At 44.1% G+C, this 12,703-nt stretch overlaps 1 protein-coding gene across 2 annotated transcripts in view; it reads right to left on the bottom strand.

Moving 5' to 3' along the window:
- The window catches only part of KDM5B (lysine demethylase 5B), a 62,042-nt gene that overhangs the window by 19,312 nt on the left and 30,027 nt on the right, over positions 1-12,703 (bottom strand). For both annotated transcript variants that reach the window (XM_074527914.1, XM_074527913.1), the window contains exons 8-17: positions 12,459-12,617; positions 11,780-11,899; positions 11,167-11,325; positions 10,533-10,714; positions 7,587-7,749; positions 6,493-6,612; positions 4,676-4,870; positions 3,948-4,129; positions 3,126-3,250; positions 2,650-2,800 (exon numbers count right to left, since the gene is read on the bottom strand). In XM_074527914.1, coding sequence (XP_074384015.1) covers positions 2,650-2,800; positions 3,126-3,250; positions 3,948-4,129; positions 4,676-4,870; positions 6,493-6,612; positions 7,587-7,749; positions 10,533-10,714; positions 11,167-11,325; positions 11,780-11,899; positions 12,459-12,617 — 1,556 coding nt within the window. The remainder of the gene's footprint in view (positions 1-2,649; positions 2,801-3,125; positions 3,251-3,947; positions 4,130-4,675; positions 4,871-6,492; positions 6,613-7,586; positions 7,750-10,532; positions 10,715-11,166; positions 11,326-11,779; positions 11,900-12,458; positions 12,618-12,703) is intronic.

Here is a 12,703-nt window from a genome sequence, read left to right on the forward strand (position 1 = left end):
CAGCCCCATTCAGATGCTCACAGAGCATCTCCAAACCTGCATCTGTGAGTGTATAATCCCCAGCACCAAGAGAACCAGAGGAAACAGAGATGTACAGTCCATTTTCATCTCTTCAGGTACTGCAGAGGAGCTGGTGAGCAGGAGTCACAGGATTTACTATGATTTATTACCTTCTGTCCTGGTCTTCTCCCCATGAACTGCTGTGTTTACTGCACTGAAAAAGATCCCCCAATGTCACTGACTGCTGGGACTGACAGGGACAACCTTCCTACAGGAAACAAGTCTCCTGCATGACTCTTCCAAAATCAGGATCAGACCAAAATGCTCAGTCCATAATAGAAAGTTTGTCAACAGCACAAATCAAACTTTTGGCAGAATCCATAATCTTTCCTAACCAACATCTGGCACTGGGTGTGATGGAGATTGTCAAGCATCCTGCAGATGTGAGCTTCAGGCATATCAATCTGCATGTGATGTAACATGTATTAGGATTTTAAGCAGGTAATTATCTTCTTTAAGCAGGTAATTGTCTTTCTTCAAAAGTTGTGAGCATTCCCCACTTCAACCTTGTGAGAAAAAAATTAATCAACTAACACAGGTTTTAAAACAACTAAAACTTATGAAGACATGAAATTGGACTTTTCCCAGAAACATGCCAAAAAAGATTCAAGAAGAAACTGTGAGAGGAGGACAAAACCTCTTCTAGAGCAAATAAGAATCTCAATGCAAGCACTGCCTCAACACTGTGCACAGCAGCAGCACAGGGTCAATTACTTGTCACAGCCTGAGATGCTGCAGGAGCTGGCAGGCCCAGCTGTGAGGAAGGCTGAGAGCCTCTCATGGTGACAAAAGAACAGATCTAGTCAAGGAGATGAAAATAAGAATTGCTCCCAGCTCTTCTCAGTCCAAACAAAGTCAGGGACACATTCAGTGCAGGAAGGACCCAGCTGGCACAGAGGAGCAGGGAAGGGCCTGGCTGCTGCTCCCAGTTCAGCACTGGGAGCCCTGAACAAGCACCAGGGATGGGAGAGCACAGGCTGGGGATGCCAGATGGCTCAGCACCAAATGAAGGAGGAGATCAGAAGTGGACAAGTCCTTTGATGATGGTGCCCAAAATCTCTAGGTTGGAGGTTCCCTATCTGGCAGAAGTCATGCCTGTGGGAGTGCTGAATTTCTCATTCCCTGTTGCAGTATTTTCATGTTGCTGTGACAGAGGCTTCATCCTCCTGTATGTGCAGGACAGCAAAAGTGAATTTTTGTCAAGTTGCTACTACAAAGGCTTACAGAGGGAACAGCAGGAAGGAAAACAAGAATCATGTCTAAGTGTGACAGCAACATTCAGCTACAGACAGTGTGACAGAACACTGTACCCTAAAGTCCTTCCAAGCCAGTCTTCAAGGTACTGCAAGAGCACAGCAGTGAGGAGCTCTGGCCCCTGCTGAGGCAGGTGACATGCAGGAACCACAGGTGCACTTCTACCAGCACAAAAGGCAACTGCTCCAATAAACACCACGTTGCTCAAAGCAGCAGAAATGGGTGAAAATTCTCCAAATGGGACAAATTACAATCAATTTTTTCTGAAGTACACCACACTTAAGATTGGTGGACATGAATCATACTGTTCTCCACATACATAAATCAAACATTTTCTTAGAAATCACCATCCTGCAAGGCTCAGTGTGCCCATGGTGAGTCTGAGTGCCCTGATCAATGGCTTTAAGTTGAAGTAGAGCAGGGATAGATGGGATATTGGGAAAGAATTGTTCCCTGTGAGGGTGGTGAGACCCTGGCACAGGTTGCCCAGAGAAGCTGCAGCTGCCTCATCCCTGGAAGTGGCCAAGGTCGGGTTGGAGAGGGTTTGGAGCAGCCTGGGATAGTGGAAGGTGTCCCTGCCCATGGTAGGGAGTGGAATGAGATGAACTTTAAGGTCCCTCCCAACCCACACCAGTCTGGGATCTATGGGTGAAGAATGACATAACAGAAGATGGCAATTTGTGAATCCTGAGAGAAAGGCTCTTACATCAATACAGGCACAACTAGACTTGTGCAATGAGGAGAACTGGCCTTAGCCTTCTGTTCTGGCTCTTTTCAGCTAATTTCAGACATGGAGTGCCAGCAGGACCAGGTAGGCAGTTCACAAATGACACTGCCTCACTTCAAATCCCTTGAGCAAATAACCTGTCTGAAAGATTCAATGTAAAAAGCAGGTATTTTTTCAGACCTCCCATACAACATTGCCACAGCAGCAGCTCAGGGAGTTAAGGCACTTTGTTTTTTCCACAGTACAGAGGGTAATGAATGAAACAACACCTGCACTATGGACAGATTTACAGTGCCCACAGCACAAAGACAAGGGGATTGTATCTTGCTGAGGGTTACTTTGTCAAACATACCACACCATTCTTTCTTTTCAGGGAACACTGGAATGAATTTACAAACTGTCAAACACAGAGGAAGAAGAGATTTGAAAACTCAGGATGTTTAACTTATTACATATAGTAAAGCTGAATCTCCCTGTCAAAGATGCTCTGCTGAGGAGACAAAGATTCTTTTAAATTTTTAAGTCTTGCAGAGCACTAGCAGCCATCACTGGCCACTGACATCCATCTCTGGAGCCCAATTTTGCTGCAGACATGGAGTGGCACTTACCTGGTCTGTCTCTTGCCATTCAACAGCTGCTGGGCCACCGAGGCACATTTGTCTGCGTCCTGTGTCACCAGCCGGAGGTGTCGCAGCAGGTCATTGTCTGGGAACTTTTTCATTTCTGATTCTTCTATCAAAGCCTTGAAACTGATGAGACCTGTTGGGAAAAACATTACGTTAAGAAGTCTCCCTTTGTGAGGGATTTTCCATGGTAAGGCTTAGAAACACAACACATTAAATGTATTTCTATTTCTACTTCAGTTACACTTTGTGTCAAAATGATTTATGGTCTTGTCACACAGAGACAGCTTAGCATCATTCCTGGGACTGTAACAGCTAAAATATTTACTTAAAAACACGAAGTGATAAATGATTTCTTTTGATTATCACATAAGAGAAAAGTTACTACAGTTTGTAAACTAAACACTGAAAAAAACAGTCCTTTTAAATGATGTGCTACAGGCAGTAGGTAAAATCCTCACTTTTTTTGTTGTTGATCTTTGCCTCCAGGGCCTCGCTGACGTTGGAAGCCCACTCGTTGTAGGACTCGGCGCGCATCTTGAGCGCGTTCATCATCGGGTACAGCTCCTCCAGGGTGTAGCGGTACCTGCGGGCAGCACACGACTCAAACCCCCGCAACACCGCGGCTGCACGAGCGCCCAGGCTGGGGGGGACTGCGGGAAGGTGCCCCTGCCCATGGCATGGATGGAATGGGATGAGCTTTAAGGTCCCTTCCAGACCAAACCATTTGGTAATTCTAAGATGTGTTGGTCAGTACAACACAGAAATAAGTTTTTGTGTGCTCAGGGTTACACAATTAAGACCTTACAACCACACCATGTTCCCTTTGAGATAATTTCAATATTGTAATTGCTTCAAAAAGCAATTTCTATGGGACAATTAAGGAGTTTGGACACTGTCTTAGAGCAAGCTACATTCATGTAGGACAAACGACGTACTAAAGAGCACAGCAAAGTTAACAATGGGAAAGAAAGCTCCAAAAAGCACAACAATACTCCTTGGCAAGGACTGGATCTAAGGGACACTGACCTGGTTGCTATAAATAAAAATGCAAACTAACTTAGCTAGCAATTTTTGCCATTATAGAACAAGTAGAGCTGAATGCTGAAGAGGCTTTGTGTGTGAGCACAAAACAGTCCCATTGTTGTGGGGGCACTGGATTTGCAAAGGACTGGAACAGAAACAGAGAGCAGCCCTACTGACAGCAGAGATTACCAAATCACAGTACCTACACAGACAGTACTATCTCCAGATCACGGTGTTAGTTACTACCTCAAGCTTACCCCAGTTTGTATTTGTAGGTGGGACAGGAGCAGAGGTCCTCAACGTGGTACAAGCACACCAAGAGCCCAGGTTTGCAGGGACAATAAACTGCTGACATGAAGCAGGTGGTTTTACACTTCAGGCACTGTCGCTCATCGTCAGGGAACAGCTCAAACGTCACCCTCTCTGAGTCAGTCACTCCCTGCAAGAGTGGCACATCAAAGCCTAATGAAGAAGTGACTGTTCCAAAGAGGAGGCTATTTCAAGCTAAAACATCAAAAGGTGAATTTATCAAAAGAATAATGAAGTTTAGATATAAGATATTCAACTCAGGTAGACAGAAATCTTGGTTAATGAAAGAATCAGCTTTTCTGACCAAATGACTGGAAGAACAAATATTATCTTTAAAGTGACATTCTGAGCAACATTAAAGGGCAGGTACTAAAATAAGGTGCATGATCAATGATTCTTTACCAAGGTGCTCCTCTGAAATCCACAACTTAGGAAGGGACTAAGTACCTCTAAGCCTCTGACACCCCAGTACAAGAACCAGCATGTTCTCACATCACTGTTTCAACTGTTACTTCATTCATTATAATGAATTCCATCCCTCCAAGTGCTCAAGCCCAGGTTGGATAGGGCTGGCAACAACCTGGTCTAATGGAAAGTGTCCTTGCCCATGGCAGGGGATGGAATGAGATGCCTCTAAAGTCCCTTCCCACCCAAACCATCATTTCCTACAACTCACCAGTTTATCAACCTTCTCACGCAACCTCTTCTCCTCTTCAATCATAATAGCCATGTCTTTCTGGACTGTAGATGCCACCACAACGTCCAGGACATCTGCTTTGGAAGCCATCTTACAGATCATCTCGTCGTGGGAGAAGACGCAGTAGCGGTTGAGCAGCCGGTAATGCTCCACACACTGCCGGCCCAGGGGCAGCTGCGGGCAGACACAGGGTGCACTTGGGACAGGACATCAAGGGAATCCCTCTGTGTGCTACTACCCAGAAACTGCCCCCACACAAATCCTTCCAGCAACAGCATTCACACTTCAGAGTGTAAAACTAGAGACATCAAGATCCCAAGTTGTGCACACCAGGAATGCTTATGGCTCTTTCCCAGTGTGAGCTGAAGGAGATGCTCTCTCTTGCAGAGGTTGTAAATAAAGGCTACTAAATCACTCAACCACAGTGGGCTCAGGAAGATCCAAGGTAAAAATGCACTGAGGCCAAGGAAGCATCAAAAGGACAAGTACATAAGCCTGGCCTGTACCCACCACTCGAGGGATGCCCCATCCCACACAGGTGCAGGGCACCCTGGGCCTTTCCCCTGCTGACAGGAATTGTGCTGCAGCATGAGAAACTGCTGGCTCAGGGAGCACTCATGTCCCTAACTGGCTGCAGGCACAGCTCACAGCTCACCCTGAGCTGGGCAGGTCACTCAGCTCTGTTTTAGGAGCAGGCAAACAGGGATGCTCAGAGTTACAATGAGGTTATGTGCTGGGTCCAGTGTGAAACTCATGGAAGGACAAGAGGAAAAACCAAACCAAATCAAGTAACATATAAGCAGAGTCAAGTGCAAAAAGCTTTCTTGCAATATTAGTCATCTTCCTCTTCTAATTAATGTTTTTTACATCTAGCAATGTTTTAGTTGGGCTACACTTACAAATAGCCAAGACCTTTTTGGGGAAAAAAAAAATCACAAGAGAAGTAATTTGAAATATCAGAAGCTTAGAAGAACCTTTGTGAGATCAGACAGCACTGTGTATCTGAGTCACTTTCTATCAAGGTAGAATTACTTGTAACTTAGGAGCAACTGTCCTCCTTTTGTGTTTATTTTTAAAAAGACAAAGATCTTACTCAATAACTCTAACCTAATAACTGTAATGTGTGCCCATCTCTGCCAGTTCTGAGAGCTGAGTGAAACTCGCCAGGAATGATGCACTGCTCAGCAAACCTTCTATCTGAACTTGAGAACTTTCTGCTCTCTTCTCATTAAGGCGTCTTTCCCTAAAAACCTAGAGCACCTCTGCTACCTAAGAGGAAGCTCTCACATGAGGTGCAATTCCTATTTTTTCCCCTACAAGAGGACTATCAATGTCTTTAACTTTCAGTAATGTGCTACATGTATTATCTAACTTTATCACAGAAGCTAAAGCAAAAAAGATGTCCAAGTTGGATTTGGTTTCCAGCTGCAGAAAGCACTTAGAGAATTCCCAGTGCAATAAACTAGGACATTTTACCATTCCATTTTGGTTTGAGATGGAATTCGGGGACACAAAAATGAGCAACACTGGTGCATCTCATACTCCAGGCATGCACGGGACTGTGCCTCCCTCCTGCTGCAAAAGTTACATCAGCCCTGACACATAATTCCAAACCAAATCTTCAGAACCAGAGGCAGCCTGCAGCTCAGTGCATGACAAACCTTCAGCAAACACAGTAACAGGCTCCTTCTGATCTGTGGCCTAGATTTGTGCCTCAGCAATAAATCAGAGCTACAGAGCAGCTAGGAACAGCTTTGGAACTGCTCACTTAGGGAAAAAACTGGTTTGGAACATACCCAGTCCACGGTGCAGAAGTTCACAGCTTCAGCAAAGTTGAAGCCCTGGTTGAAGCCGCTGTGGTAAGCTCTGGGAAAGGTGATAACAAACTCCCCTGCACACTGGTTGGTTCTGTACACCTGGGGGGACAGACAGGCCAGGGTCAGCTCACACCCAAACACAGCTGGGGAGGAGAACATGGATTTCCAACTCGCAGTAACTTCTGTGAGGACTTCCCAGAGTTTAAACCACAAGCCCAAGAATTACAACTGGCAGCTGATAAAGGGTCACATAAAACCCTGGAAAGCCTGAGTTCCACTCAGCCACACCCCTCTCTGAACAGTTCTAGGCTGGCTGCCTGGGCCTTGTGCTCCTCACGCCTCAGGGTTGGGGTCAACACAGATCCAGCCCTCTCCAATGTGCAGCTGAAGGGGAAGAGAAATTGGGAACCTTAACATTCATATTATTGTTCATCTAAGACTGTTGGGGCCATACAGTCATCATGAAAGCAGGCAATCATTCTGCATCCTTCCATTTTGGAGGCTGCCATAGGAGACAAACAATTTTGCTATTTTTTTCAGATTTTCCTTTAAGTCCCAAGGTCAGCTCATCAAAAGCCAATTAAGTTGTAAAGGGACATAATTCCCATGAATAATCTAGTATGGAATAAGATGAAATCTGATGAAAAAATGTTTTTTAAATACCTAAGGACTTATCCAGGAAAAATAAGAGAATGTGGATGACAAAATAAACAAAGAATGGGGTTTGGGGCCTTGACAGAAACTCTATGCCAAAAAAACTGTGTCTGATTGAACAGACATACAAGAGCTCCTGCCATTGTTCCAAAGGTAAAGCCTAAACCTTTCAGCTGAGACACAGAAATAGAAATATCCAAGATGGATCTCCAGAGAAGAGTCTGCCAGTCAATTCCAAAGGCAACAATTCCATTGCCCATCTGTTCACACTGGCACATTTTAGTGGATAAGGAAGATGCAACACACATGGAAACCACCACACCACCTCTGTAATAAAAGTGGCTTCAATTATCAGCTTTAAGTAGAGTTCCCATCAAAGAGGGTTGGTTGGGGGAGTAGCACAGGAGTCTGACACATACAGGCACCCCGTGGGCCATCAAAGTGTTCGGGTTCATTATGGTGACAAGTTGGTGCAAGAGATCTGGCTGGGACTCAAATAGCTCTGGAGCAAGTTTCTTCATTACATCCTCCAGCTGCTCAGCTGCGTACCCTGGGGCTCCATACCACGTTTTAGGCTCCCCCCTGCAAGATTATTAAAAAAAGTTAAATATAAGCAAACTTTAAGTTACATTTTTAGTCTTCTGCTTTAAAATACACCATGTCAAAGGAAGGGCATATCACCAGGAAGGAATGCAAAGGTGCTGTACATTCCTGAATCTTCCAATTTTACACAGGTCCTTCTTCTCCAGACCTGTTTTTAACTGCCTACACTTCTGAACAGGTACTTCAAATATTGTGGGGAGGGAGAAAAAGTCTGAAGAAGTCCTCAGTGAAGTTCTGCTGATTCCAGCACAACTTCAAAACATAAGCTGCCTGTCTTTTCCCATGAACACAAACTCCCTCTCGGGTCCAACAACCAAAGTCAGTTCTTTCTGTCTTATGTACAGCTGCCATAAAAGCAACACATAGGAAGTAGAAATCAAACTTCAAATTATGCAACACTTCAAGGGGAAAAAAAATCCATATCCAGAGTAGGAACAAAGAACTTTCAGCACTTGATGCAAGCCAGCTGAGAGAATTAAGGGGATGCAGATGTGTTCCAGCAGATACTGTTACAAGCTTACACTGGCTCACTGCAGCACTGAGACAAAAATGCCTCCAGGGCCTTAGAAAGAATGAACTTAGAAAAGGTATTTAGAAAGGAAAACAGACAAATCACCTTATTCCAAGACTTCTGAAGAGTTGGCAGACTTAAACTGACCCAACAGTCAGTTCCATCAATCATGAAGCAATTGGGAGAATTCCAAAATATAAAAGTGAAGTGTGAATCCAGAAGTCTATCTCTCACCCCTAGGAGCTCATTCCTGTACTTACACAGCCCCTGTGTCAGGGGAAGAGGAGAGCCAGCAGGATGGACTGTGGAGGGGCAGCTACACACAGGGAGTTACACACAAGTTGTTACAGAGTAATAAATGTAATGTAAATGCCAGCCTTGGACCTGGCCATCATCCTGGCACCACTCCAGGAATCCAGGAAGACCAGTCACAGATGCAACTAAAACCCATTCTGTGTCTGGACTGGGCTAGTTGAGAGTTCTGCTCCCTGACAGATACCAGCACTGAGGAATGGGTAACACAACAGATATGAACTGTGTAAACTTGAAGCAGGATATTGGAACTGGAGGTCTCTGGACTCAGGGGAACAAGTAACAGGCAGTTCTAATGCAGGTGTTGAGGTGCCAGCAGCCTGAGGGAGCAGCAGTGGAGGTCACAGGTTTTTTTGCTCTGCTTCCTGACTGCTCCACATCCCTGCCTGTACAAATACTAGAAGCAATGATGGCAATTCTTCCTCTGTCTAGGACTGACATCTTATTTATTTTCAAGCATCTTCAGTGCAAAGGTTTGGTTTGGTTTTTTTTTCCCTTTTACAATTTCTAGACCCAACACAGAATTCAGAGTTCTGTAGGATTACTGCTGTCTCCAACCCTAGGAAAGCTCTGTGGCTGCAGCCTGGGTCCCTGGGGGTTAGCTGCTCACAACACTGCACCAGGCAGGACACAGGTCCCTCCAAGGCACATGGCAATGTTGAAGATGGACATGCCATCCCTAGGACTCTCCCAAGAATCAGTCCTGCTTTTTGGAGTCTTTGATTCACAGTTTGGAGCACTGTCTCTGCAGAAGCAGGTTGTTCAGACTGCTCTGGCCAAGAACAGCTTTAACCTCAACTGCACATTGCCCTCCAATGCAGATTTAAACCCCTGCATGGAAGGGAAATGAAGGATATCTGCAAATGAAAGGACATCAAGGACTTTTCAGATGGAGGATAAATAAATTGAAAGCAGGTCAAGTAACTTTTTATGTCTGGATGTATCTCATGTATGCACAAGAGCTCGTATGCACTGCCACACCTTCCTGGCCATCTGCAGACACCCATGCAATTGGGGGCACACTATGGAGGGCATTCCACGAACAGTGAGGGAAATGCTCCTAGAAGGAATGAAATCTATGCTGCAACCTCCTCTTCCACCCACAGTTTTCAGTCTGACTGAAGACTCAGACAAAGAGAAAAAAAAAAAGCAGTAACACATGACAAGAAAGGTAATTTTTACCATGTAATACTGTCACTCCTTTGCTCACTCTAACATTTGTTTTTTTTAACAGTAAGCACCACGAAAACAAGTGAATTAAGTCACTGGCTCTTGGGCTGCACTGCAGAAGCTGCTATTTCAAGGAGCAGCAACCGAATAACCAACAAAAAAAGGACCCACTGAACAGCAGCTGGCATTGGTTTTACCATTCTGCTTGAATACTCGTATGAACTAGGAAAGAGAAAGAGCTTGACAGGTTTCAGGAAGAGTGACAAGCATAATCCAGACTCTAGAAAAGCTGTTGTAAGGTGAGAAGTTCAAGGAGTTCAGTCTATTTAGAATATCAAAGAGATGGCAAAGATCTGTCCTGATTACAGCTGACAAGTGTTGGCTTGATGAGAGGATTTATGACAGCATGATCCATCCAACAGACAAAACCTGCCGGAACTGAGTTGCTAAGCTGAAGTTGGATGATTGTTAAAAGAAAACTCGCATGGTTTTTAGTTTATATTGAGTATAATAAAACATTTGATGGAGTATCTGCTGCATCTTTCATGGATTTTTTTAAAACTGGGAATGGATGTCTCTTTCCAAAACATGACCTCTTGTCCAAAAGTAAATCAGTGTAGGAATTACACTGTCAGATTTGACCCTGCTGCAACAGGACAGCAGGTTACTCTGGCTGAGCTCTGCAAATGTGCTTTTAGTCCACTAATTAAGGAGAATAGGGAATGAAAGGGAGACTGTTTCCTAGATTGGGTTTATTCCTCAAACTCACCAATGCAGATAGTTAATGGAATAGCTCCAATGGTCTTCTATATGCCAACAAAATGAGGAAAAGCACATTCCTACGTACAGCCAGGGCAGTTTCATCCCACAGATGTCTGCAGTGATGTGAGCAAGCACAGACTGCTCCATCACAGGCATGTTGTTTAAATTCCAGCCACTATCAAGGTATTCCTGAAAATGGAACACAACAGTCACAGGTTTACACAACAGGAAGGGAAAAACCCAAGAAGATAAAGTTGCTCAAGAGCAAGAGAAGAGAAGCACTTTTCCCAACTGAGGAATATAAGAAACAGGTCAATGACTCAAAGACTAAAGCCTCCATTGTCTTTGCCTCTTTCACAACCCTAACCTGCCCTGTTTTGTTAAAATGACACCTTTTTAATTTGGTTTTATTTGGTTTGGAAGTTATTTATTAACTACTAGAATAAACCTATGGCTTTGAATGGCTGATCACAGCAAATTTTATTTATTCAAAATCCCAGTGTAGCTCTGCTCTTAAATACTCTGCCAAGAACACATAACAAACTCTTTGCAACCCAGTTCAATTATTGTGCTTTAAACCAAGGAGAGCTATCCCATGAAAAACTGCAATAAAAACATCCACAGTGAACTCAAAGACCTACCTCTTCTTCTGGTCTAACTTTAAACTTCCCACCTCTAACAGGGAAGCCACTGCCAAATTCCTTTGAAGCAATGTCAGCTCCGTACTCCACTGTCACATCCTCTTCAATGGTACTGACAAGTCTCCAAAATTCTTTTTCAACCAGCTCAGTGGGGACCATCTAGGTATGAGAAGAAAAGGGAGTATGTGTGAGGAATCAGTAGATGAGGAGTATGTGCATCAAAGCTGTCTCAGGGAGGAACCTCCATTAGCTTGAAGATTTTCTCAATTTTAAAATTATTTCAACAAGAGAAAAACAACTGCAGCAGAGATGTGGCTCCAGGAGATGCTGCTGCCCTGTTCTTTCAGGAGTGCCTGACAGTCACCTTTCTCTTCCCTACAGACACTTCTTCTAAAGTGGGAAAAAACCAAATAAAACCACAAGCAGCTGGTGGAACAAGAAACCACAACACCAGCAAGAACCAGGATTTGCTGATGCAAATGAAAACCTCTGATTTGGGATCTCATTCCATTCAAAACCAGAATCCCTCCTTTCCTCCCTCCTTAGAGTTACCTAATTTAGCTAACCACACAAAATGAACTGCACACAACACGAGGATGAAGCAGGAACATACATGTACTGGCATGTTAAAATAGTCTGACTTGAAGGCATCGGCCATTTCCCCGAACGTGCGCAGGGTGTAGTCTCGTGCTGCTTGCTCAAACCCAAAGGCTTCCTGAGGCTTGTTACACTCCTGCAAGGGAAAAGAAAATTGGTTCTATAACCCATTCACACAACACTGTGCTCAGATTTACACAAATGGGCTCCTCTAACAGCTTCTGAGTGGTAAGAAGGAAGGACAGCACTGAAATGAAAACACTTTCCTAAAGGGCAGAGTCAGAAGAAGAAACTCTGCTTGACTCACCAAATCACAAAATTTATTTATAAATCTGCAAAAACATTAATGAATTAATGTGCCTAATTTTTCCTTACTCTAGTAGAGCTAAGCAGGATAAGATACATAAATGATCACACTGAAGCACCCAGCGAGACTCCAATTATAAGTACAGAGAAAAGGTGTCAGTTAAAATCCAAAATGTTTTTCAAAGACACACCAATTTTTGGCTCAAAACAATAAGTGTGAGCTTTGCAATATGAAGCATTTCCAGTCTTCATTTTAGCTTTACCTCTATCACCTTATTTGCACAACCTTAAATAGCAACAAATTGTATTTTCTATTTTTGATCAGGTTAAAAAAAGCCCACAAAATACAAATTAGCCTTTGGCTTTACTGCAGTGATTTGTCAGTTTACCTGAGCCAGACACTGGGGACACCTCCAGTCCCCTTTGGGAACATCATGGAGAGGTGGAATTAAACAGAAGGTGTGGTAACTGTCATCACAGCCATCACACAGCAGGAGCCTGTCCTCATCGTTCCCACTGCCACACAGGAGACACACATACAGATCCACCTGCAACACAGAATCCCACAGGAGCAATGGGAGAGCTGAAGGTAACTCAGGGTGAAAGCAGTTTGGTAACTCCCATCTGTGACACT

The sequence above is a fragment of the Zonotrichia albicollis genome, chromosome 28 (genome assembly GCF_047830755.1).
Source record: "Zonotrichia albicollis isolate bZonAlb1 chromosome 28, bZonAlb1.hap1, whole genome shotgun sequence".
Lineage (NCBI taxonomy): Eukaryota > Metazoa > Chordata > Aves > Passeriformes > Passerellidae > Zonotrichia > Zonotrichia albicollis.